We start from the raw sequence: 27,731 nt of genomic DNA, 5'->3' as shown, positions 1-27,731 counted from the left end.
GTGTGTGTGTGTGTGTGTGTGTGTGTGTGTGTGTGTGTGTGTGTGTGTGTGTGTGTGTCCCCCCATACTTTCTTCTCATGCTTCTCCAGTGCTCTTATCTAGAGGTTTCAGCCTGGACGCACTAAAAAAGTAGCCTGAAATCATTGTTTGCAGCCAATGCCTTGAATGAGCTACAGGTGGTGTCATTATAGGGCGCGCCTCTATGTAGGGCTTAGCAACAGTTCTCAAAGTGTGGTCCCTGGACCAGGAGGCATCAGCAGCTCCTGGGAACCTGTTACAAATGCAAGTTCTCGGACCCAACTCCAGAGCTAATGAGTCAGAAATTGTAAGAGTGAGGCCCAGTAGTCTGTGTTTTAACGAGCCCTGCAGGTGATTCTCATGTGCACTAAAGTTTGAGAACCACACATTTACTGTTACAGAAACCCCCAATGAAGTACTTAACGCATTTCTTAAGTACATATAAATGGTCAACACCCTTAGGTCTTTCTGAGGGTACTGAAGGCCATTACCCAGTTTAACAGTAGGCTAATAGCAGTGATGCTCGGAATTCATATTTTTCCTAGTTGGCCCTTGTCACGAGCATGATGATTTACCCACAGGACTCACAAGGAGCTATAAACTTGTCCCTTCTGAAGTGCTCAGACTCAGAGACCTTTGAAGGTGCTAATGGCAAAAGTGCTTAAATGGCACTGATATTTACCCTGCCCTGATCACCTTCTGTTTCCCGGCCACGGCTCTTCCTCTGAATGGTGGCTTGCTCTGTGATTTCGCTTATCCTCCCTTGCTCTGTGGCCTGCCTCAGAGCTTGCACCCTCTCCCCAGGATTCAGGAAGCACTTCGTGAATGTAGTTGAAGTACCAACCACTCTCTCCACTACCTTTCCCATCTGCCCAGTGGACACAGTCCCTTGTATGTCCTGCTATTAACACTGACATAAATAAAATGGAATTTAACACTTGCATCAAAACAGCTCCCCATCAACACTTCTACATTTTGCTTAGCGGTAGGTTTCACTGATCTACAAGTTACCTAAGTTTACCACTCTTTCTCCTTTGCTTGCTTTATTTTGTAATGACCTGTAGTTTCTTCCTTCATGATGTTTCTCATATTCATCCCTTCTTGTCTGTTCCTGCTATTACTACATTTAGACTGTAAATATTTAAACTGCAAAACTATTTACCAAGAGGTTCCCTTCCCTTCCCTCTTCCTCTCCCTTTCTCCCTCCTTCCCTTCCTCTCTCCATCCCTCCCTTCTTTTCTGCATTCTTTTCTTCCTTTCTTCCTTCCCTCCTATGCAAAAGTAGATGGCATAGCATGAGTCCTTTAGGTTAATCTGTTGACCTCTCCTTTCTTCTGGGCCTCACACTGACTGCAGGTCAATCTCTACACTTCCTGGGCCTGACATTCAAAGCTCTCCAAGTTCTGATCATAACCTATTTCTTCCATCTCCCCTCTATTCACTCCTCCCTACAGACCCTTTACTCCGGTGGTTCTCAAACTCAGTTACCTGGAGGGCTGGTTAAAACACAGACTTTTGGGTCTTAAACCTGGAGTCTCTAACTCAGCACTGAGGGTGAGGCTTAAGATTTTGCAATCCTAACAAGTTCTCAGGACCAAATGCTTGTGTCCTTTCAAAATCCATGTATTGAAGCTCTAACTTCTAATGTGACTGTATTTGAAGAGAAGGCCTCTAAGAAAGTAATTAAGGTTAAATGAGGTCATAAGAGTGGGGGGGGGGGGGCCCTGACCCAACAGGATTAGGGTCTCTATATGAAGAGACACCAAGAGAGTGTGCTCTCTCTACCATGTGAGGACACCAAGAGATGACAGCTACCTCCAAGCCAGGAAGAGGGCTCTCACCAGAAACTGAATCTGTTGGTACCTTCAGCCTCCAGGACTATAAGAAAATACGATTCTTTGGTTTAAGCCACCCAGTCTGTGGCATTCTGTTACTGTGGTCGAAGCTGACTGACACACCGGGAGGCCCTGACACTGCTACTCCTGGGACTCCACATTGAGAAGTACTTCTTCTTGTAGATGTGGACTCTGTGCCTTGCAGACATGCCCTCCTCTTCTCCTCTTACCTGAACCTCAGACATTTGTCAAAGCCCACCTTGAGCCACGCTTCTCTGAATCCTCCCAACTCTCCTGCCCACAGTCATTTCTCCCTCCTTGAAAGCCCTTAGTACTTGGTCTTTAGATTCACCTGGTATTTAGCGTAAGCTGCCTTGTGTGATGCTTTTTCCCTCTCATGTAGCTGTTGTTGGCTTCATTGTTAAGCTCCTTGGAGCAGAGAGTTTTCCCCCTGTGTCTCCTACCAGCATAGCGCTTTGTGCATATACCAAGTGTTCAAAAAATACACAATTATTTGACAACCACGGCGCGTATGGAGAAGAAGTTCACAGAAACTGCAGGTGTGAATCCTTCATGTCTCAGTGTGGTAGGTTTCTCAGTCACTCTGAGAGCCCCTTGGTAATGAGGTACAGCTCACAGAGGAGCATGTGATGGACTACTGGCTTCCTTGCTCAGAGAGCTGCATCCTAAGACAGTTCCTGTCTGTTCGTGTTTGTAAAAGAAAGAGGTACTTTTTAGACAGTGTGTCCAATATCAGTGATGCACTAAAAATTAACATTGAGAGATTGCTGTGCACTAAGCACTTCACGCGGATTACCACTGTGATCCTCCCAGGACCCAGTGCACTTTGGAATTGCTATGTTATCCATTTTACAGATGGGAAAATTGAGGCTTAGAGAAGTTAAGTGGCTTGCCTCAAGGTCATATAGCCAAGCAGAGGTAGAGCAGATGCTTGGGCCATGACTGCATGGTTCCCCATTTCCCTGTTTTAACCAACATACCAATTTCTTGCCCCTTCTTCTCCATAAATAGAGACCTTTATGCCAGAGGTTTATACAAGCTTGACTTTCAACCTTTAAAGATTGAGATTTACTATTTCCATTTTACTTAACACAGTTCTTTTTCTAAGATAAATCAAACACTGAATAGCAAGGCTTATCTTCTAGTGCCACGGGATAACCGAGGGAGAAAATATCCCATATCTTTTCTTGGAAGTTAGTTATAAAGGGCACATAAAGGTTGTAAAGTAACGGTCTGCAATTTTCAATTAATGCTACTGAACCCACTGGTCACAGAAATCTGTTCTCAGTGAATAAAAATAGACGTTATGGCTCAGAGGATCCAGAGAAATTGTCTTGTGTTTTGCTTTCTTGACTCAGTGACTTGAAGAATGTTTTTCTGACATCTCAGTTTGTCAGCATTTCCATAAAATTCCCAACAACTCATTCTAACCTCTGTTTCACTTTCTAATCAGTCCTAAAACAAAAAGAACAATAACAAAAACATTGAAGAATATCATAATTACCCATAATAAGAAAGTGTTAGATAATTTTAAGAATACCTGTTTTATCACTGATTTAGCATTTGCTTAATTTTAATCAATGCATAACAGAATTACTCTGGTCATTTTCTTCATAAAATAAGATTTATAAATAATTAAATTACATATACACATAGCATATATATGTTTGTAAATATAACACGTATGTGTAGTTCATACTCTGTAAAATTCTCCTACCAACAGAGCAATTTTGAGATCCTCTGAATCGTAAGGAGAAGGTTTAATTGGGCTGTTTATTTCATCCCACAGATTTGAATCCAAGGCCCTGAAAGACATTAAAACCTACCACCTTGAACTGATTATACCTTGGTATTCAATGAAACTAGTTTACTTTGCAGATCAAAGTGTGTTCTCCACATATTTCTTTTAAAATTATGATTCAACAGAAATTCCTGGACATTTTTTGATAATTTGAAAGTGCAGAAAATTATAAGCAGGCAGAAAAAACACATAATTTCACCACACAGAAGTAAATATTGCTTTATTTTAATACTCTATAAAAGAAACTTTTTATCCTAAATTTCTATTAATTTGACAAGATTTATTTCACCAGCTCATGCCTATTAGAGTGCTGAACTACATCTTGAACCTGCTTGCATGTCTCCATAGTTATTCGCACAGCCTAGCCTCCAACCTGGCTGCCTTCTTTTGTCTTGTCTCCCTTCCGTCTTTTTCTGCACACTGTACCCTTGCTCAAATCACTTCAATGGTATCTACTGCTCTTGGGCGAAATGCCCATCTCAAAAGAGCACCCAGAGGCAGTGTGGAATACCAGACCAATAATCCAAAGACCTCTGTCTGACTGTGCAGGGCTGTTCTCAGACTCAGGAGACAAAAAGGTATTTGAAGATGCCTATAAACTATAGTAAACTCCAAGTGTGAATGGTGATTCATTAGATCTTTGAATGTAACGCCAATGTCAAGCGCTTTTTGTTGTTGTTTGTTTTTAGAAACAAAGTAACTTTTGTTTCATTTAATTTTTTGGTTTAATTTTAGAAAAACATGCACATTACTCATTATCAGAATTGTTTAAATCCAACTTCGCCTTTAAGATGCAACTAACAGAGAGTACTTAAGTGAGAAAGCAGCGTTCTAATACCACTGATATTCTGCATAGTCTTGGAATGAGATCTGGCTCTCACCCAATTGAGAAATGAAGAGACACCTTTCCATTACAGACAGTTGTATGGGTAGTGTTATGGAAAAATTAATCTTCCAACTAGTTATACTAAAAAATGAAGCAATAATGAAAGTACCCTTTTTCTGACCTAGAAATATGCATACTTAGGTAAGCGCAAAAAGAATGATAATTTCCCCATGACATGACATACAACCAACATCTGCTTAGTTGTGCTATGAGGGCTCTTAAACTTTGCAAATTTCACCAGTGGCTCCCAGTTGTCTCAATCTGATTTCCAGTTCTCAGACATGAAACTGAGCAAGATAAACTGCATTATGAGAAAGTGGGAGCTGGCATTTTGTTGACTTGGCCAGAGTATAACGGAAATATTCTTGTGAGTGAAAAGCTAATACACTCTTCCGTTCATTCTGGGTAGCTCAGTCATCAAAATGCAATGTTTTCTGTTTCTCATTCCAAAGATAATTATTCTGATGCTTGATTTGTTTATTTTAAAATGTTAATCTTTGATGACCCAGAGTTGGCATGGAAGAAAAACCTAGCAAAGCCATGAAGATTTGCCTTTGTATGCATCGGGGTATCATTAGCAAACAGATGGAAACTCAAATTAGGGTAATTTTGGTTGCTTTAAGAAAGAGACTCTTTGTGAAGGTTTAGGTGGCGGGTTGAGGGATAGTGGCGCTGTTAATATCCATAATCCCTAAAGCCTGAGGGGCGGAAGTCACTACTGCGGTCCACAAGGAGAGTCTTCTAGGGAAGGCAGCTTTGAGAGGCTTAGAGTCAAAGGACCAAGTCAGCTTGAATGAATGGATCATGCCCAGAGGGAGCGGACAGAATGAATACCTTACCTCACTCTTTCCTCCCCCAGAGATTTGCAGGGGCTCCCTACTGGCTGAACCCAATGGGAAACAAGGAGTAAGAGAGTCTATTGTTGTAATCAATACGCCCCAGCCCCAGGGAGAAAGTAGGGTGGATTAGAAGGGGCAAATGGAAGATATTCAGCACAGCCTTTCATTGTAGTTTTAACTAGCATCTAACACAAAGGCTGGCACATGGAGAAAGCTCCTAAAAATGAGTCAAATGCAAGGGTATGTGAATATATCTGTGACCTAAACTCAACACAGTCGTGTATTTCATTTTTTACTGGTTATGTTTAAGTTCATGTAACGGATTGAATAACACATGGTGATTTCAAGAGTTTAATACAAATGCGAGATCTTATTCTCTCCATCTAACTTTATATAGATAGCCCTTTGTATTTCTCCAGTGGCACTTACTGTCTTCTACCTTGTAAAGAAACTACTAAACATATCAGCCATCAAACTGCAAACTTCTCTCTCTCTCTCTCTCTTTCCTCCCTCTTATCTCTCCCTCTCCCTCTCTTTTGGGCTGTAAATATACTTGCTTTCAATAAAGATTTGTAATGGCATCAATTCAAATATGAGGACTGTGTCATATCACACAATTAAAAATTTTCTGCATTTAATTTCCCAGCATTTATTTTTTCTAAAATTCACTAACGCACCGACTTTGTATCCGGCACTATACTGAGCACTTAGATTTGAGGGATGAGTAAGCAAGGCCCTGTCTTCTAGGATTTACATTGGGAGAAGAGAGAAATGTAGGTTAGCACTCATGATATGACTTTATGTGCAAGGGGAGTGTTACAAAATGATCTTTCTGCTGGTGGGGGACAAGGGTGAGAAGAGTAGAAAAGAGAAGAAAGACCAAAGCAGCAACAGCCTATGCCCTGGCCACTAAGCCTGCCCAGTAACTGGGGCCAGAATGAGAAGAAACTGGGAAGCAAGGAAGACGTTCGGGGATAGAGTTTGTGGCTGATGTGAAAAGGATACCAACTGAAAGATTATCTCCGGAACAGAAGGGCGCTTTAGTCTTACCGAAATGAGAAGTAAGAAGTATGGAGTGTAACCCCAATTATTCAAAACTATGGAGAAGAAAGCGCGGGGTGGGTGTAGGAAGTAATAATACATTCTGCTTTCTTCGCTGATTAAAATAAGTGTGAAAAAGTGGGAAGGGCGTTGTCTCTGCCACTTATCTATATGACTTCAGCAAGTTTCTTAATCTATTTGTGACTCATTTCTTAACCTGACAAGCATGGATGAAGTTACTCACCTCGCAGGACTGGTTGGGAAGACTGGCACAGTGGTGGACAACTTGCTTTCCGTGCCCAGTACTGCCCAGCATTACTGTAACCCTTATCTAACACATTTCTACCTTGGGGAAGGATTCAGTGTGCTCAGACCGTATCACATCACCACTCCTACTAAAGTTATTTGTGTACAGCTTTTTGACTGCACTGAAGAGCCTCACCCAGCGTTGAATGTCATCAGACCAACTGCAATATGTGAAGAGCCAAATCGCATAAATTCTCAATTTTTCCACTGCATAAGAAATCTAACCTCTTGTCTTAGAAGGCAGTGCTAGCTAGTGGAATCCCACTGTCCCAGGGATAAGACAGGGGCATAGACGTGTTGGAGGGGATTCTGGTGATCTCTGAAAGGCTTATTAGCTAAAATGAGAGACCACTTCTGACTGTGCTTTCAAATCAGTATTAAATTGAAGATGGCTAAATGAACTTTATTTAGCCTGAAGACATTCCTCAGCATTCTCTCCCATAGGTGGCACCAAGGTGAAGTTTCAGCTGTGGCCCTTGGCCTAAAGGCTAATCTCTTTATTTTGATGCCAGCTCTTCTTCCAACTAAATATTATTAATGTTAAGTTCTACGTTTCTGATAAGAAGAGACCTCTTCTACAGTGAACCACTTCACAAAGGGTTTCTTTTCTTCTTATGGACATATCTTTTGTAATTTGAAGAACATAATTAGAGATAATTAATGCTTTATACATAATGAATGTATTGAAGCATATTCGTAGATTCAAAATGTGAGTCAGTAGCTATCTGATTTACATTTCAGATTAAAATATATTATACTCTACTGTAGCAGGAAACAAGTTATTATAATGACCAAAACGATCTGATTTAAATTTTAAGAAATTTCAAATAAGCAAGGACTCAAAGATACTGCTCATAAAAAGTTAAAAAGAGGACGGATTATAGAATAAAGACATTTCACTTCATATATTTTAATATATAGTCTTTTTTTTTTTTGCTTTATGAGCCATTTGTAACTTAGACATAAAAAAATCCCCTTTGTCTTGAAAGCTTTTTAGATTTAGGTTCCTCAAGCTGTAATAAATGCTCAGGTAAGGAAACAATATGACACAGGATAGGTCAGCAATTAATCATTCTGTGTCTCATTCCAAATTGTGTTTTCCATTGAAAAGAATTCTACTTAATATGTTAAAGTTTTATACATTTTTCACTGTCTGCTACTGCATGAAATATTCAAAGAGCCCTTGGTATAATGAAATAGCTGTTAGAGAAGCTTTTTTAAAAATGATGATGAATATTGTAATTAAGGTGCAAGAAATGGATCTTGTACCAGCTTCTAAAACTGTAAGTAACACATTTTTGAGAAACCACAATAAAAAAGTATAAATTTTCAAGCTAACTACCCAATTTAGGCCATAGGGCCAACTCCAAGAGAAGAACATGGTAATTACTTTAAATATTAAAATAATTTCTACTAACGTTACACAAAATAGTTAACAGTGCAAGGAACTCTAAGGTACTTTTAAACCCTATTAGTGGTGATATGGTGAATTTTGCTTTAAAAGCAAAATAAACATTTTTTCCTCATAAAAATATACTGTGGATATGCTTGACATGTTGGGATTTTAAAATTAAGAATGCAAGTGGGATTTTAAAATTAAGAACGCAAGTATATTCTTTCCTGGACAGTTTCTGAATCCAGAATGCCTTCCTCTGTCTACCTCCTCATGACTCAGTTTTCCCACTGGCTGTTCTGCCGTTCCGGTCTTCCCAAGGCAAATTTTTCCCTCTTCTAACGTGACATGTTACATCACTTCTCATGTTGTTTCAGTCGAGCAGGGTGTCCCAACCTCAGCACTGTTGCCACCTGGAGACTTTAGGTAACTTCTCGTTGTGGACTGTCCTGTGCATTGTAAGACGTTTAGCAGCCTCCCCGTTCTCCACCCACTAGACACCAGTAACATGACCACCACTCCCAGATGAGACAACCAAAGCTCTTCAGATATTTGTAATTAATTGCCCTGGGGGGGACAAATTCCCCTCTGCTTGAGAACCACCATATTAGAGCACCTGGTGGTGTACCCAACACTATGTTCAGCTTTGAATATATGCCCCATGGTATGGGACTTTACTCAGAGGTGACGCTCAGTAAATATTTGTTAAGTGAATGCGGCATACTATGGTGTTTTCTTACTGCAGTACCTTGCTAGACTAATAAACATGATACTCTTTAAAATCGAACTCTCAGTTTCACTTGAGGACTTAAGAACACTTCTCTATCCATTTGGCATTTGTTTATTTTCCAATATTTGGAATAGAAAGAGGAGAGAAGACAGTGTTTTTCCAAACTGATGGATTTCATTTGAACTCTGTGCTCATAAATTTCTAATGAAACTCTATTCCTTTTTTTTTTTTTTTTTTATTACTGGAGAAAGAGGACATCTAAATCTATGCTAAAAAGAGATCAAAGAAAGAGGAAAGGAAGGTGAAAATGGAGAGAATGGAGCAAGGGAATAAAAGGAATAAAATAAAGCATAAGTGAGCAATATACAACAGGTTTTTCTATACTCACAAGCCCATTTATGTAAAAACTGAATTAAAAATATTTTTAAAGAAAGTATATCTTCCAATTTGAAGACAGTGAAAAAATAATTCATTAATTATTCATTGTTTCTTTCCCCGTATATTTAATGTTACAATAATTTGCTAACACAGATCAGGAAAAAACAGAAAGGAGAAAGAGACGTGAAAGAACATTTTAACAAGAGAGAGGGAAAGAAGAAAATGGAGTAAGGGAAGATTTTATGAGAATATGAGAACAAAATATGGATGCTTTAAAAAGCACAGTTAAATTTCTAAAGGATTCCAAGTTCTTTTACACATGTTGATTAAGTAACACTTGAATGACGATTCATTAATACTTGCAGAATGTGAGTTAGAAATGGAGACAAAAAATCAGTTTGTTTTGTCAGTCATAAAGTAAATGAAATATGTAAAATTTGTTTCCAAATAATGTTCACTACTTTATAAGCTGAGTTTCTCTAATTAGTTCTGTATTCCTAACTTAAGGAATCGTGAGAGAAAAAGCTCAAGGAATGGGGAAAAATTCATTCAGGGTATTTGGCCTTTATAATTTAATTAGCATCAAGAAGATGCAGGCATCATGGTTAAGCGCACAGGATTTAGATCTAGAGGAGCTGACCTGGAATCTGCATCCTCACTTTCCAGCAGTGTGACCCTGGATTTGGGTTCCCCCGGGGGCAGGAAGTTGAGAGAAGCATTCCACGGTAAATGGTCCATCTGGGAAGGCATCCTCCCTGAAGGGATGAAGCTTCATCTCACAGGGGAACTCTGGAGTTTGCGTAGAATTCATTTTAGAGTTGTCCCAACTGAGGAAGCTGACGTTTTGTCTGTTTTTTAATCTGCCAGCTTCCTATCTATCTTTCACTGGTTGAGGGGCTGCTTCCTGGGGGTTAACTGTCTGACAGCCCAGCTTACCCTGAACGGGGCTCCTCAGGCAGAGGGTAGCAGGGGTTTGCAGTGTGTAGCACTAGCTCCCATTTCAAATTTTATATTTGAAAGATACCATAACACGAGTATGGTCTTTCTTAATTATATTAATAAAATATAAATTAGATTAACAAAAATTGAACAATAAATATTCACGGGTATTTGGTACTGAGCCAAGTTCTAGAAAATTACCTGAATAATTGCAACAATATTTACACTGGAAACTGAGACTTCATTTGGTCATTTTGGACTCTTCCTGATACTAGGATAGCAGGTACAAAAAAGGGAGAGTTGCTCCTACTATTAATTGTAAATGTGCATCTGCAGGGAGGATACCAAAGGAATCCAAGGCGTGGCACCCAAGTTCCTCTCTTTCAACACACCCCATGTCAAATGTTCATAGAAGAGTAGAGCAGCCCATGTAAATAAGACCCTCGAGAATTCAACTTTTCCAAGTTTCTCTGTCAGTTAAAGAACCCTGGAAGCTGAGGTTCTTTAGAAGCCAAAGGAAATATGGGCTGGCCCCGGGCATTTGGAAGTCATACATACAACCCATGACTTTAGGGACTGTTATAGAAATGGGGATTGCATCCTTTAATATGTTCTATTTTGGGGTATGTCATACAGAATTCTAACATTCAGTGAATTTTCCTCTCTCTCTCCTTTCCCTATTTTATAAGGGATATGGTGCTGTTGCTAACTTTATTATTCAGTCTATGGTAATGAGTATTGCGATAGGGTTGTGATAGAATTGGAAGAAAAGGATAAAAACTCAGAAACACTGCATCCATTAATTGACGAGACTTGGCTCGCCTCTGTTTTTGATTGAACAATGGTTATGTTCTGTTAGGCAGTAGTGTTTCTTCCTCCTCCCCTCCCCCAAGTTTGAAAGTATAAGCAAGTATTTGAGCAGGTAGAGAGGAGAATTGTAGAGAGAGGGCAGGTGACAGGGGAGAAGTCCCCATTATCACCACAGACGTGGAAAGCATATATGAGCTGCGGTGGGTCCCGCTGGAGGAAGCTGGGCTGCAGCCTTCTGGCTGGGACCCCTTTGCAGAGGGCTGGACACTAGGAGCAGGAAGCCACAGTAGGTGCTGCGGGAGGCAAGAACTGAGGGCTCCCTGAAGGGAGCTGAGCAGATAGGAGGATCCCTAGCACGGCGCCCTCAGGAAGCAGGTACTGGACGCAGCTGTACAGGGGGCATGAAAGACATCGCCCTCCTCTCCTTCAGTGTCTGCCCCCAAAACCCTGAAGCAGAGAGGGGGCTAGAAGATGATGGGGATGGGGGAGCAAAGTGCACCTTCAAGTCCCCTTCACACCTCAGGTCCTTTGGGACTGATCATGCTGGGCTGGGGGGCAGTTGGAGGGATGACAAGGGAGGGAGGGAGGAGATGGAAATCATTTCCACCCAGCATGGTTGAAGGTAACTATCAGAGAAAAGGCAACCCATTTCATATCCATAGCCTACCAATTTCAATTATGCCAAAAAGAAAAAAAACTGTGTACTTAGAAAAAGCCAGAAAAGGGAAGTAAAAAAAGAGAAAGAAAGACCAAGACGAAAATAAGTTATGTTGTCAGGGATTATTAGGATTATGAATCCTCTTATTCCCCCCCGCTATTTGTTTTTGATGTTGCCAAACAATTCATACAAAAGAAAATCAACACGTGTGCCAAATTCCATACACCAAAACTGATACACATATGTAGTTTTTTTGGTGTAACATCTATGTTGAAACATGGGTTGTGTATATACACATAATGTATACCTGTAAAAGCAGAGCTAAGTTTTTATACACTCACATTCTTTAGGAATAGAGCAACGACACTATTCTGATAAGATGTGTTAGAATTGCATTCATATTTACAGTTTAGAAAACCTTGAGGGATCATGGGTTCAAGGAGTAATGTATATCTTGACAAGGCTTTATGACTCAACTCTTTTCTCCTTTCTGGAACCATCCTAAAAATGTAAGCTGGGTTTGAAGATCACATTTAAAGGAGTATTTATAGCATTTAGTCGGATACTATCAGAAAGCGCAGAGTATAATATTAAAGACAGGTCAAGCACCTACCTAGCACCTAGCTACCTTGGCATTATCTTCCATGTAATTAGAGAAACGAAAATATCCATGACGAAACATAGACAAGTCTGGAGCATTCTCATCCGAGGAGAAAGATCCGTATGCTTCCTTTGAAGGAGGTCTCATGAATGAAGACAGTGTCCCCTCTTATTTCTTTTTATTATATCTGGGAGGCAATTTATTATGTTCTAGGGTTTGAGCCTGCATATGGCTTATTTTTTTTTTTTTTTTTTTTGACTCACAGGGTCATTTTCAATAATCTCTCAGAAATGCCAGATCTTAAATACATGGAATTACCAAAATATAATAAATCACAAAGCAACTTGAAAGAAAGGTTGTTTAACAGTAATATCCTAGAAGCTTATGAGGTGGGAACTTCGCCACATGAAACAGATCTGAGTTTCCAATGAAATACTTGGCTCTTGGCTCATTTCAAAGTGAAAGTTAAAATTTTTCTCATTATAAAATTAGGATTAAATGAGTTTGCCCTCCTGAAAACCCGACAGCAGGAGATTTTTGCATTTGAAGTCAGGATTTGGGGAATTATGCTCTTACTTTGGAAGTTACAAAGACCAACAAACACTAACTCTTTTGTTCTAAATTGAGAATGTCACAGTTACGGATATTCAGAACTAGGGTTTGCTAAATTTTATGAAATTAGAATCAAGAGCAAAGGTCAACCACTCCATATAGTTTTAGTATTGAGCATATCCCAGTGTTACTGAAATTATAAAATAATTTGCTAAAGCTTGGGCAATTTTCTATGAATAATAATTACCCATTCTTATTGCTGCTTTAATTTATTATAGTCACATTAGAGATATTATTTATAATGATTTCTATGTTGAAGCTTAGTTGTGTTCAGTTTACTTATTCTCACATCCAATGTGTTACTTACTCTGTGAGGTCTGAGTGTCTATGAATTTCTTTATCAAGGCATCAGTTGTTTGGGTATAGAGACTGAGAGCGTATCTCAGAGACTGAAGATCTGGGCTTTTCTCCAAGAAATTCTTTTTCAGGCCATTTCCTCCTGCATGAAAGTATTGCTAAAAAGAAAAAAAATAATGTAAGCAGAGGCATTTAGAAAGAAGTATTAGATGAGGGATTTTATTGCCATAATCGTGAGGCTCAAATGGAATAATACAGTATGATCAACATGAGGTAGATACAAAGAAATAGCACCAGCTGGCCACTGCCAAGTCATCACCATGTAGCTCAGGTTCCCTCAGTATCTCTGAAGTGTTGCTCTGCATCACAGACATCAGATCCTCACAGCTTAAGACTCTTCCTCTCATTCAACACTTAAGTTAAAGAAATGGGATCATGAAGGTGCAGTGGCCAGCATGCTTACAGAATGCCAGGTTTAGATACTGTGTCAACTTGGTTGTTGACTTCCGTTTCCAGAACATGAGAAAAACATCCAGGGTTGTCAAATTTCATAAAGAAGGTATCTCCTGGTCATGTATTTTCTAGATACTTAGTTTGCAATGCTAGGACAGGTGCCCACTGCTCCCATCTTCCCCACGATCTAATCACACAATGGTGCACACATAGGCCAACCTGAGGATGCACAGTGGTCCTTGGAAATCCAACATCTCCTGAGCCTTGTGTCTGAGAAATGCAATGAAACAGAGTTTCTTTCTTCTTCTTTTTTTGCTCTTGTCGTCCAGCAAACTCAAAGCATTGCAATATTTATAGGTAAGGTAATAGAGAACATATATATTTGACAATAAATGAGGTGATTGAGGGATATGAGCATTTCTAATGCTGAAGGTATTAAGCACAGACATCACTTTGGAGGACTCACTAGAGATACGTGATAGGACTAAGGATGTTATTTCCCAACCATTTAGAGACGATAATGGGTCTACAGTATTCTATTAATGTTAGATAAATGGTTCTCTCTCTCTCCCTGTACCAACAAAGCTAAACTACACCCTCATTGCAGCCTGCCTCGTACAATCTAGGATTCTCACAGAATGGCATGTTTTGGAAAAGCTCAACAAATGATTCTGATACACTCTCCTAAATGGATATATGTTATCCCTCTATCCCACTTCTCAAAAATTTCTGAGGTGAAACATGTCAGTGAACTGAAAATTCATAATTGTCTTAGTTTTCTTCCCTAAGTAGAAACACATTCTGAGCATTTGTAGGCATCTGCGTGTAATTTCAGAGACCGTAATGTAGAGAAGACTAAGGGCACAGGCCTGAGCAAGTAGGCAATGGTGATATGATCTGAAGAAAGTTTGTTACAACTGCAGACACCCTCCTCCCAAAGAAAAACCCACGGCCACTTACAGTTCCTTTCCACTCCAGCTGGGCGCACTGTGAAAACACAAGCTGCGCCTAAAGCTACCTATGGTTATGAAGAGGAGGCACAGCAAAATGGGAAGAGCCTTTTCTTATTTTTGAAGAGTCAACAAAGATGTAATATTTAAACTTGTTCTATACCTTGATCTTCTTATATAAATGTTAAAATATTTTCACATGTAGAAAGTATTTATCAAAGACTGAGGGTCTGGAATTGTTTCAGGTGCTTTGGTGGCTGAAAAAAAATATCAGAGTTCCTTTCTTTAGGAAAGGTGATATGATACTTAAAGTGGAAAACTATTAAATGAGTGTATTGAAAGGGGAAGGTTTCACTTGATTGTTTTTCCTGGAGGCGTGGTGGGGTGAGCTCTGGAGCTCTGTTTACGTAATGACCCAGGGAAGTATCAGATGAAATAACATACCCTAACTGTAAAGAGCAGTGGGATAAACTGAACTAGGACTAGGTGGCATCTGTGGAGGGGAAGGCATTCTCCCTCTCAATGTTTCCCAGACAAACTTCAGTTTCGTCAAACCTGAGCGTAAGTGCTGGAGAATTAAATTAGTAAAGTACAGGAAGAATAACAAGCAGCAGCTACAATGATGCTTCACGATCTCTTGGCAACTGAGAGTTGTTAGAAGCGCAAATTACTTCTGGTGGGATGCAACTGATGACTGTTTTGTGGCTAGATCTGTTTTGCCTCTATGTGTAAACTTATTTCAGCTTTCCTCATTGCTTATCTTTATGTGTGGCTCTTGGAAATCTTCTTTGAGCCAGTTATAAGATCTTACCGGTTCCCTCATTAATTGAAGAGTTAAATAATATTCTGGACAAGTTTTATAACTGCATGAATGTCACAGTTATACTCTGATTTTTTAAATTAATTTTTATTGGAGTATAGTTTATTTACAATGTTATGTTAGTTTCTGCTGTACAAAAAAGTGAATCAGTTATACATATACCTACTCTTTTTTATATTCTATTCCAACATAGGTCATTACAGAGTAGTGAGCAGAGTTCCCTGTGCTATACAGTAGTTTCTTATTAGTTAACTGTTGTATATATAGCAGTGTGTATATGTCAATCCCGAACTCCCAATTTATCCCTCCCCCCTTCCCCCTTGGTAACCATAAGTTTGTTTTCTACATCCGTGACTCTATTTGTTTTGTAAATAGGTTCATCTGTACCATTTTTTTTAAAGATTTCACATACAAGCAATGTCATATGATATTTGTCTTTCTGTGTCTTACTTCACTCAGTATGACCATCTCTAAGTCCATCCATGTTGCTGCAAATGGCACTATTTCGTTCTTTTTATGGCTGAGTAATATTCCATTGTATATACGTGCCACACCTTCTTTATCCATTCATCTGTCAATGGACGTTTAGGTTGTTCCCATGTCCTGGCTGTTGTAAAAAGAGCTGCAACGAACATTGGGGTACATGTCTCTTTTCGAATTATGGTTTCCTTTGGATATACGCCCAGGAGTGGGATTGCTGGAAGATATGGTGGTTCTACTTTTTTTTTAAGGAACCTCCATACTGTTCTCCACAGTGGCTGCATCAATTTACATTCCCACAAACAGTGTAGGAGGGTACCCTTTCCTGTGTTTTTTAATCACAGTTTCAATTTCAGTACTTGTGACTGGTTTGTTCATATTTTCTAATTCTTCCTGGTTCAGTCTTAGAAGGTAGTATCTTTCTAAGAATCTGTCCATTACTTCTAGGTTGACTATTTTATTGGCATATAGCTGCTTATAGTAGTCTCTTATGATCCTTTGTATTTCTGTGGTGTCAGTTTTAACTTCTCCTTTTTTATTTCTAGTTTTATTGATTTGAGTCCTCTCCCTCTTTTTCTTGATGAGTCTGGCTAAAGGTTTATCAATTTTGTTTATCTTCTCAAAGAACCAGCTTTCGGTTTCATTGATCTTTGCTATTGTTTTCTTTGTTTCTATTTCACTTATTTCTGCTCTGATCTTTATGATTTCTTTCCTTCTGCTAACTTTGGGTTTTGTTTGTTCTTCTTTCTCTAGTTCCTTTAGGTATAATGTTAGATTGTTTGAGATTTTTCTTGTTTCTTGAGGTAGGATTGAGTTGCTATGAATTCCCTCTTAGAACTGCTTTTGCTGCATCCCATAGGTTTTGGATCATCATGTTTTCACTGTCATTTGTCTCTCGGTATTTTTTAATTTCCTCTTTGATTTCTTCATTGATCTCTTGGTTATTTAGTAACATATTGTTTAGCCTCCAGGTGTTTGTGTTTTTTACGTTTTTTCCCTGTAATTGATTTCTAATCTCATGGTGTTGTGGTAGGAAAAGATGCTTGATATGATTTCAATTCTCTTAAATTTACCGAGGCTTGATTTGTGACCCAAGATGTGATCTATCCTGGAGAATGTTCCATGTGCACTTGAGAAGAAAGTGTAATCTGCTCTTCTGGGATGGAATGTCCTGTAAATATCAATTAAATCTATCTGGTGTATTGTGTCATTTAAAGCTTGTGTTTCTTTATTAATTTTCTGTTTGGATGGTTGTCCATTGGTGTAAGTGAGGTGTTAAAGTCCCCCACTATTATTGTGTTACTGTCGATTTCCTCTTTTATAGCTGTTAGCAGTTGCCTTATGTATTGAGCTGCTCCTATGTTGGGTGCATATATATTTATAATTGTTATATCTTCTTGGATTGATCCCTTGATCATTATGTAGTCTCCTTCCTGGTTTCTTGTAACATTCTTTTAAAGTCTATTTTAGCTGATAAGAGTATTGCTACTCCAGCTTTCTTTTGGTTTCCATTTTCAGGTGGAAATGCAAACCATCCCCTCACTTTCAGTCTGTATGTGTCCCTAGGTCTGAAGTGGGCCTGTTGTAGACAGCATATATATGGATCTTGATTTTGTATCCATTCAGCAAGCCTGTGTCTTTTGGTTGGAGCATTTAATCCATTCACTTTTAAGGTAGTTATTGATATGTATGTTCCTATTACCATTTTCTTAACTGTAATGGGTTTGTTTTTGTAGGTCCTTTGCTTCTCTTGTGTTTCCCACTTAAAGAAGTTCCTTTAGCATTTGCTGTAGAGCTGGTTTGGTGGTGCTGAATTCTCTTAGCTTTTGCTTGTCTGTAAAGCTTTTCACTTCTCCATTGAATCTGAATGAGATCCTTGCTGGGTAGAGTAATCTTGGTTGTAGGTTCTTCCCTTTCATCACTTTAAATATATCGTGCCACTTCCTTCTGGCTTGTAGAGTTTCTGCTGAGAAATCAGCTGTTAACCTTATGGGAGTTCCCTTGTATGTTATTTGTTGTTTTTCCCTTGCTGCTTTTAATAATTTGTCTTTAATTTTTGTCAGTTTGATTACTATTTGTTTCAGTGTGTTTTTCCTTGGGTTTATCTTGCTTGGGACTCTGTGCCTCCTGGACTTTGGTGGCTATTTCCTTTCCCATGTTAGGAAAGTTTTTGACTATAATCTCTTCAAATATTTGCTTGGGCCTTTTGCCTCTCTCTTCTCCTTCTTGGACCCCTATAACGCAAATGTTGGTGCATTCAATGTTGTCCCAGAGGTCTCTTAGGCTGTCTTCGTTTATTTTCATTCTTCTCTCTTTATTCAGTTCCACAGCAGTGATTTCCACCATTCTGTCTCCCAGGTCACTTATCTGTTCTTCTGCCTCAGTTATTTTGCTACTGATTCCTTCTAGTGTATTCTTCATTTCAGTTAGTGTATTGTTCATCTCAGTTTGTTTGTTCTTTAATTCTTCTAGGTCTTTGTTAAACATTTCTTGCATCTTCTCAATCTCTGCCTCCATTCTTTTTTCAAGGTCCTGGATCATCTTCACTATCATTATTCTGAATTCTTTTTCTGGAAGGTTGCCTATCTCCTCCACTTCATTTAATTGTTTTTCTGGGGTTTTATCTTGTTCCTTCATCTGGTACATAGTCCTCTGCCTTTTAACTTTATTTAAGTTTCTGAGAATGTGTTTTTTGGTCTACAGGATGCAGGATTGTAGTTCTTCTTCAAAAGCTCAACTTTAAATAGGGTTCCCCCATTGGCCTCTGTAGCAGCTTGCACATACTGATTAAGTTGTTAGCTGTCTGTTTCAGAGCTGTTGCCTTGTCCTTTTATTTTCGAATACTGTTGATTTGGCTCAGTGTTGGCAGGTAAATGTAATGTCTCTAAGGCCAACCACGCCAGCTGCGGCAGATCATTGTAATTCTGTTTCTTGTGCCATGTTCTATCCTTTTAACTTACAATTGAAACTACCTGCAACTGGTATGACTAATCCAGTCCAATTAGAATTTTAGTATTTAAGAAAGTTAATATTTTCATCGGTACTTGTGTAGAGGTTGAAGGATTTCACATTATTTTAAATAATTAAAAAGAAAACTAAATAATTGAAATACAGTATTTTAACTTAAAAAGAACTAATCTCCCTGTAGGAATATTACCTGTTTTGGCTTGCTACGTTTTCCTACACCTTGTTAACATTTAGTGAAATAATGAAACATAGAAGCAAGGACACTGATTTTAGAGTGTGGAATCTTTTCTCAGCTCTGCCAATTACAAGCAACTCTGTGGCCTTAGGCAAACAAGTTAAACCTGCTTAGCCTCTGCTTTTTCATCTGTAAAATGTGAATGATCATTCTTGGTGTACCTAACACCCAGGATGCTTATAAGGATCAGGAGAGAGAATTTACGTATACGAAAGATGACTGAAATAATGCAAACACTATTTCAGTCTATAGTCTACAAATTCCATAGCATTCTCTTCCTTCAGTTCTCACTTTCTCATGTCCAGCTTACTTGCTTAAATTCAGCTAAAGAGGAATTAAGGATCATGTCTTTGGCAGCCTGGGTAGCATCTACTGCTTCGGTATAAGAATATCTTTCTCATGAAGTCTCTGCCTTACAGTATTCCCTTTGCTGGGCTCCCAGCAGACATTGAATCACTAGCTCTTGAGGCTACAATTCTTGTAAGTAGTACTCCTCTTTCTCCTGAATTCCTTTTCAGTCAACATTACGGTTAGTGCCTTGTAGAATAGTCCGGGCGAATTTCAGAATCAGAAAAGATAAGAGGGTCTCAAAGCAGGTAAAGCAGGTGTAGCATGGGGACCCCAGAGAAAAAGTTGGGAAATAAGGAGACTGAAGACCTGACCTCAGACTCTGAGGTTCAGAAGGACCAGGGTCAGACTCTGGTCCTGGAGAACAAGACAATGATGTGGATCCATTTGCTGGATCTTGGACACCAGGCAGTAGTTTTTTCCTGAAGAGCAAGGCAAGTGTCTGGTGGCTGAGGCTGAACTAAAATATCATTGGATGACCTGGGAAGGAAAATGGGATAGTTGAGCTGTCAACACATAGATCAGGGGGATCTGCTTGGGGATCAGGACTGCCCCAGAGTTTGGGCAGAACTAGTCCTGCAGGAGGTGGTCATTTGTCCCCACCAAGAGGAATTTAGAGAAATGCTGGGGTTAGGAACAGGAGCCAGGCCTGTCAGTACATTGAATGCCATTCTCTATTTTCACAGAACATATTTTTCTTGCGCTCTCTCTTAGAGTCATCCATTGCCCTTATAAAATCCATGAATGGCTGAACTCTGATTTTAAAAAGCTCACTTTTTTTTTTTTTTTTTTTTTTTTTTTTACCGTTCATGGTGTGCCTCGGAGTTATTTTTTCTACTATCACTTCCTTATTTGTAGCCATTAGTGCTTCTGTAACTCCATAGGGTCAGTCATTTCTTATTCATATTTTTGAAAATTATTTTCAAAAAGAACAGGTTTTTTCTTTTTTCACGTTTACCATTAAAAAAAAAAGATTTTGCAAAATGTTTATACTTCCAGCCCATACTCTGGCTGCATCTTTAGAAACTCCATCACTGTCATCTCACTGCTGAAATTCACACTTGCCACATTCCACCAGGTGTCACAAAATAGTCACCTCACAAATTTCATTTTGCAGTTTTTGACACTGAAGCAGCAAAAGATGTCCTCTTATTAAATGCTGAAACTACAAAAGTCATGAAGTAATAGTGTTTTGAAGGTGTCCAACTGTTATACAAATAGAACTCTGTTTTAATGACTACCGTTGCAGTGTCTGTTTCTATCCAGTGAGATTATTCTGTGCTTGGAAAATGGCTTGTGGTAGCTCACAGTTCTTTGCTAAACTATTCACACATCCTTGATAACAGATGCTTCCCCAAGTGAAGTATTGAGACATTGGACACAGTCCAAATTTAGGAGATGAATTAATTTTTCACTCTTTAATAAACTTTCACATATAAATATAATAAATATAAAATTTATGTATACAAATCTATAAAGAATCTTATGTTTTGAGATCTGCCTATATTTAGCCCACAATCCAATAACTTTTGGTCAGCCTCTGGCTATGAAAAATTGATGCACACAATGCAATGCCTTTGCGTTTTCAGCAGAAAACTAAATTATTGTCCTTACTAAGAGAGAAGAGAAAATTGATCTTTCCAAAACCATTTCAGCAAGCATAGAAAACACAAACGGAAATTCTGTTAACCCTAAATCCCCTGAACTATCTATTTAACTGGGCTTTGGGGGTACATGTCTTTCTTTGAAAACACCTGTTAAACATAGATTTCAAACACATTTTCTAAAGGTAGGCAAAGGAAGACAACTCTAAGGGCAGAGCAATATGGATGTAATAATGACATAGTATGGCCTAAGTCTGACACACTCCCAGAATGTATGTGTACAACTGTCTACTGTGTCTATGGATGGCACAGCTCTACAGACATGCATATGGGGGTACCTTTCTCTGAGGGTACACAGAGAACTCTGGATCCATATCCAGGGACACTATAACCTTACCTTGATGGTAGCCAGGACCACCTCCATTATAGTACACTGTCTTGGTGTCAGACCCTTGGTATCCTCTCGAATCATGTGCTCCTGGAAAACAAGTGAAAAACTGCTTATAAAATTACCAGTTCATTTATTTAACAACTGTTTTCAAGCAAAATCTGTATATAATCCCTGTATGCAGATATTTCCCATTTATCTTTTTCATATGAACACATTTTAGAGGATGATTTTGTCAGATATTTAATAAAAATCCATTTTGCCAAAAGAAGAAAGGCTTTTGAATGTTTTAATTTTAAAATGCTTTTAAATGTTTACTTAAAAAGCAGTGCTTTGATTCATAGGTGGCTTTATTTTTCACCTGCAAGCCAATGGTAGGGAAAAAAAAAGAAGAGATAAACCTGGAAAAATGTGTGTCCAAGCTTTTCCATCTTAATTCCTGCTTTCTGTTCTGTCACACAGAGGAAGGTCCATCATGTAAGGGATTTAGGAGGTAAATTTTAGCCTCATTCAATTATCACTGATAAAACCTACTTTAAGTATAATGCTCCCACTTTATTTTCTTTCTAGGATACCCTTAATGCTTAGTCATTACCAGGAAAATTCCTAAAGAATTAACTGATTTCGGCTCTGGAGATTTTCTATATTTTAAAGTCATTTTTCAATATTTTGGAACTGATGTCCATATTAACAATGCATTTTCCTCATTGTTCACTATGAACTCTCTCTTTATTTAAAACTATTTTAGGGAAATGATGATGGTAGAAAGCTGAAGACAACAATAAAGGAACTTTGTCTAAAAGAAAAATGTAGAAATTCCTGACCCCCATATTGATATAATCTCCCCAGGGCGTCCACTATTCTATGTCAACAACATTCAGCAAATATTTATTGAGCGCTTATTATGTGCCAGCACTGTTCTAGGTGACAGATATATTGTTTCATGAAAGAAAGACTTTGGAACTTAAATTCTAACTTATGTCAGTGCCTCTTTGTGAATTAGAAGGAAAGCTGATGTAGCTCTGAGAATACATGACTTGGTCAAGGGATCAGTGCTTTTGGTTAGTAATAAAAGGTGCCTCTTTTTCTACGGGGCACAGCTGCACATCAATACATGTGGCTTAGCAAGTGTTGCATGGTCCCGAAGTCGGCCGTCATTCACTCCCTTAGTGGGACAGTTTTGTGCAATGTACGAATTGTACAGTCACAGACAGTGGCTCATCCTTCTATTCTAGCCTTTGTCTTACTCTGTCATTTAGCAGAGGCCATGACTTTCTGAAGATAATCTATATGTTTTACTCACTTCTGCAGACTTTCAGTGCCTATCTATCTTGGCAATTATCACCTGCTAGGCCCTCAATATGTTTTTCGTAATTGAATTGTACTTCTTCAGCATATCCTAAATGATTCAATATGCTTGAATGGAATCACACTCCTTTGAATATTGTTGAAAACATGGTATAATGCTGGACCCGTGATATACACTTCTGCATCTTGCCTCTTTCTCGGATATAGGGATTTCAACACAAACATGAGTCCATTTAATATTTTAAAAATATTTAAAAAATGGGTAGTTAGAATATTAACTACCCATTGAGACCCAAAAAAAGGATGGAAATTTTTTGCCAAATTATAGAGAGAAATGCTTTACTTTACATTAAATAAATCTCTCTGACTTCATCAATCTTGACTGGCTTTTTGATGAGGTCAGATTATTTTTTAATAGATGCTAATACATAATATATGTTAGTGCTATAGAAAAATACAATTCTTGCAAGAAATGATTTTCTGGGATTTAGCAATAGCTCATTGAAATAAGGTAGTCTCTGAAAAAGTCTTGTAGTGAGTTACTCCTTGCTTGCATAAATTCATAGTCTCAGATGTAGTTTTACTAACTGGTTTTGATATTGTATCACCCGTCCATAAAGATGTATTCATTTTTTAAAAAATGCTGATCCCATAAAATAGTGATAAGTTGGGCATACTTCATATACATACATTATAAAGTTCCAGAGGATGAAGTAATAGAGACTATGTCAACATCTGAATAAATGTTTGCTTAATGAATTAATCCTAAATCATAACCACATGCAGAAAAGCAATTAGTTTCCCTCATTGTTCTATTTTCCTTGTTCTTTTAAGTAAGGTAGTCATTTGTTAATATTTCTATATAGGATTTCTGAATTTACTCATCAATACAATTATTTCAAATGATGCTTTTCCTGTGGATCAAATACGCTTTCAAATTAATACATGAAAATGAAAAGACCCATGATTTAAAATGAAAACACTGAAAGTGACATTCTAGTAAAATATGGGAAAACAGCTTTATAAAATTGGCAGTTCTGCCTAGAAGAGAACATAGGAAAACATTCTGACATAAATTGTACCAATGTTTTCTTAGGTCAGTCTTCCAAAGGCCATAGAAATAAAAGGAAAAACCGAGAAATGGGACCTAATCACATGTACAAGCTTTTCAGCCACACAGCACAGGGAGATCAGCTTGGTGCATTGCGACCACCTAGAGGGGTGGGATAGGGAGGATGGGATGGAGATGCAAGAGGGAGGGGATATGGGGGTATACGTATAGCTGAGTCACTTTGTTATAAAGCACAAACTAACAAACACACCACTGTAAAGCAATTATACTCCAATAAAGGTGTTAAAAACAAAAAACAAACCAAAAACTCTACAACCTTTTGCACAGAAAAGGAAACCATAAACAAAATGAAAAGACAACCTATAGACTGGGAGAAAATATTTGCAAGTGATGTGACTGAGAAGGGTTAATTTCCAAAATATACAAACAGCTCATACAACTCAACAATAGAACACCAAACAACCCAATCAAAAAATGGGCAGAAGAACTAAATAGACATTTCTCCAAAGAAGACACACAGATGGCCACAGGCACATGAAAGGATGCTCGACATTACTAATTTTTAGAGGCATGCAAATCAAAATTGCAATCAGGAATCACCTCACACGGATCAGAATGGCCATGGTTAAAACTCTACAAATAAGAAATGCTGGAGAGGGTGTGAAGAAAAGGAAATCCTCCTACATTGTTGGTAGGAATGTAAGTTGGTGCAGCCACTATGGAAAAGAGTTGCCATACAATCCAGCAATCCTACTCCTGGGCATATATCTGGACAAAACTACAATTCAAAAAGATACATGCACCCTTATGTTCATTGCAGCACTACTCACAACAGCCAAGACATGGAAACGACTTAAACGTCACTGACAGATGAATGGATAAAGAAGATGCGGTACATATATACAATAGTACTACTCAGCCATAAAAAAGAATGAAATAATGCCACTTGCAGCAAAACACGGATGCAACTACAGGTCATCATACTAAGTGAAGTCAGTCAGAAAGAGAAAGACAAATACCATGATATCGCTTATATGTGGAATCTAAAATATGACACAAATGAAGCTATCTACAAAACAGAAACAAACTCACAGACATAGAGAACAGACTTGTTGCCAAGGGGGGGTTGGGGGAGGAATGGATTGGGAGTTTGGGGTTAGCAAATGCAAACCATTATAATATATAGAATGGATAAACAACAAGGTCTTACTGTATAACACAGGGAACTATATCCAATCTCCTGTGGTAAACCACAAAGGTAAAGAATTTTTAAAAGAATGTATATATATGTATAACTGAATCACTTTACTGTATAGCAGAAATTAACACAACACAATAAATCAACCTCAGTTAAAAAATTTTCAATTCTGTGTTTTGGCTAGAGTTTTAATTTTTTAGATAACAATATAGAGGGCTTATTGCTCTGTAATTCAAATAATAACAACTAAATGGACCAAAAATTTAAAAATCAAGGGACAATAATTGGAAAACATGATTTAAAACTAAGTTATTTTTCCATCACCTATGGATAACATGAATCTATTTTTAGTCCTTCAGATTATTTCAGTCTTAATGAATTTAACTCTTTTAGGACATTTTATTCATAATTTGCTTTTAGTTCATTATAATCAAAAGAGAATTCACTGACTTGAGGAAATTTCGAGGCCATGAAGGGACCTAAAGTGTGATGTTTTCTGTGGACTCTGATTTTTCCCAGGTAGCGTGCATACGCCCACTGAGGATCCGGTCTCTCCCATTTAGTGTTCGTAAGATTTGAACAGGGCTGCCTGCACCCCCAGCTCAGGGGTGGGTGGGTATGTGAATTAAGCCAAATAGCATATGCCATTCCCCAGGCCACAGTGGTTGGCTTGGGAGTGGTGATAATATTCTATTAGAGTTGATGATGTGCCAGTGGATTTTGCTGGAATTCCTTGCACCAAGGGGGGGGGGGGGGTTTTTTTTTTTTTTTACAAGAGTTCAAGTTCAAAAATGTTAGATATAAGCAGAGAACCATCTTACAAACAGGAAGGGAGGTTTGTTAAGGCAGTAAGTCAAACAAGGAAAGAGCAGAGTTGAGAGACAGTGAGTAACTGGGCTCTGTAACATTGTTTGACTTCCTAATCAAGCAGTGATGGAAACCAGAGTTATCCCCAGGAGTATAAAGTTTCATGGAGCAATGAATTCCTTTCTTGCTTTTGTTAGTCTGGCTTTCCATCACTTGAAACTGAAATAGTTATAGCTGATATAACAAACATTCAGTTCAGAAAACTGAAGATGGGGGAGATGGAATATGTTTCCCGATGTCACACAGAATGCTAGACACATAGCCAGGGCTATTTTTTTTGTAATAAGCCACTGTGATGTTTCACTTTCATGGTTTTCTATGAGAAACTTCAATGCTATATAAATCCATTTTTCAAAGTAGGGACTAGAAATGTCAGGGAGGTAATAAGAGGGATACAGAAAGCAATGGAGATCAAGATCCAAAACGATAGTTTGACAGTGACACATCTACATTCTACTTTCCCTCTGAACCACCGACATCAATGAATACCTGTGAGAATTTTATGTCATGGTTATGTCTTCTAAATGGATTATTGGCTTTTAATTTTTTTCTGACAAAGGGGATAATGAAGGTGATATAATAAAGTACTGACATTATAGGGCACCTATTTTATCTCAGTAAGTAATTACACAGTCAAATGGATTATCCTTTGCCTGTGTTGTACACACAAAACAGTGCCAGTGATACCTAACCCTGAGCTGCCAGCTGGGGGAGGAAGCAAGATAACCTCTGTGAGTGGGAGGTGGCATACTCTTGACAGGCACCATGCAAAGACAATGCATGCATTATCTCATGCATCCTCACAACAATTCTCTGAACCAGGTGCTAACATTGTCTGGATTTACAAATGCCAAATCTGAAAATTGGGTTAAATACTTTGAGCAGTATCACATACTTGGAAGCAGCTGAGGTAGAATTTGAGCCAAGGTGGTCAGTATCTGGAACCCATCCCCATGCTATACTATATTCTAATAGGTAGTAATGGAACAGGAACAAATATTTCAGCTACAGGCACAGTGTTGGCCTATATGTGGTCCACTGATACATGAATGGATAAAAAACATGGTATATACTTAGAGTAGAATATTTTTCAGCCTTTAAAAGGAAGGAAATCCTGCCATGTACTACAACATGGATGAACCTGCAGGACATTATGCTAAGTGAAAAAAGCCCGTCACAGAACCGCAATATGTATTTTAACCAATCAAGTTCCTATTCCAGAGGGGAAAAAAACCTGAGGTTCCCTGCACAACTGCAAAGTCTTGTGAGTCTCAAGCGATAATAAAAGGTAAGGTTATTTATACAGCAAATCCTTGTTATAATGGGGTTGAATGTCTGCTTTGATGAGTTTATTTTCCCGCATTAGGTTTCTTGCCTTAAGAGTTCTCTAGACTTTCCTGGATTTCTATGAAGCATTCTTTGCCTTTATTCATACAAAGTCAGTTTACTATAGACAAGAAAATACGCTCTCTAATTTAGTCTAATTTAAAGCAGTAATGCTTCATGCTTCAACACAAAGTCAAAAATTCCCAGTTGCTCTACGAATTGGAAAATATGAGAAATATGGAGTGTGGGGAGAAGAAGACAGTACAATTCAGTCCCTAAATTTTGATCTGATTCATTCTTAAAGCAGATTGTGAGATCCCAGACACACATTCTCCTATAGTCCTGCCGTATTCAATACCGTTACTAATAGGAGGTTGGTTTCTCACAGAGTTGCAGTCAGCTCATTACTTTTCATAGACAACTAGTAATTGCTTTATTCTTATTACCTTCAGTTTGGATAGCTGTCCCAGATCTTTAGCTGCAATGAAAATCATCTGGGGTCCCTAGAGACACACACACACACACACAGAAAAGGAGAGAAGAGGACTCA

General features: G+C 38.4%; 1 protein-coding gene across 1 annotated transcript in view; it reads right to left on the bottom strand.

The window, feature by feature from the left end:
- Positions 1 to 27,731, bottom strand: part of UNC13C (unc-13 homolog C) — a 591,853-nt gene that overhangs the window by 36,904 nt on the left and 527,218 nt on the right. Inside the window, exons 29-31 of the mRNA XM_029237965.1 lie at positions 27,628 to 27,684; positions 21,420 to 21,500; positions 13,176 to 13,323 (exon numbers count right to left, since the gene is read on the bottom strand). Of these exons, the coding sequence (XP_029093798.1) occupies positions 13,176 to 13,323; positions 21,420 to 21,500; positions 27,628 to 27,684 (286 nt within the window). The remainder of the gene's footprint in view (positions 1 to 13,175; positions 13,324 to 21,419; positions 21,501 to 27,627; positions 27,685 to 27,731) is intronic.

The sequence above is a fragment of the Monodon monoceros genome, unplaced genomic scaffold (genome assembly GCF_005190385.1).
Source record: "Monodon monoceros isolate NGI ecotype Baffin Bay Population unplaced genomic scaffold, NGI_Narwhal_1 Super_Scaffold_21, whole genome shotgun sequence".
Classification (NCBI taxonomy): domain Eukaryota; kingdom Metazoa; phylum Chordata; class Mammalia; order Artiodactyla; family Monodontidae; genus Monodon; species Monodon monoceros.
This window is presented reverse-complemented; position numbering and strand designations above follow the sequence as displayed.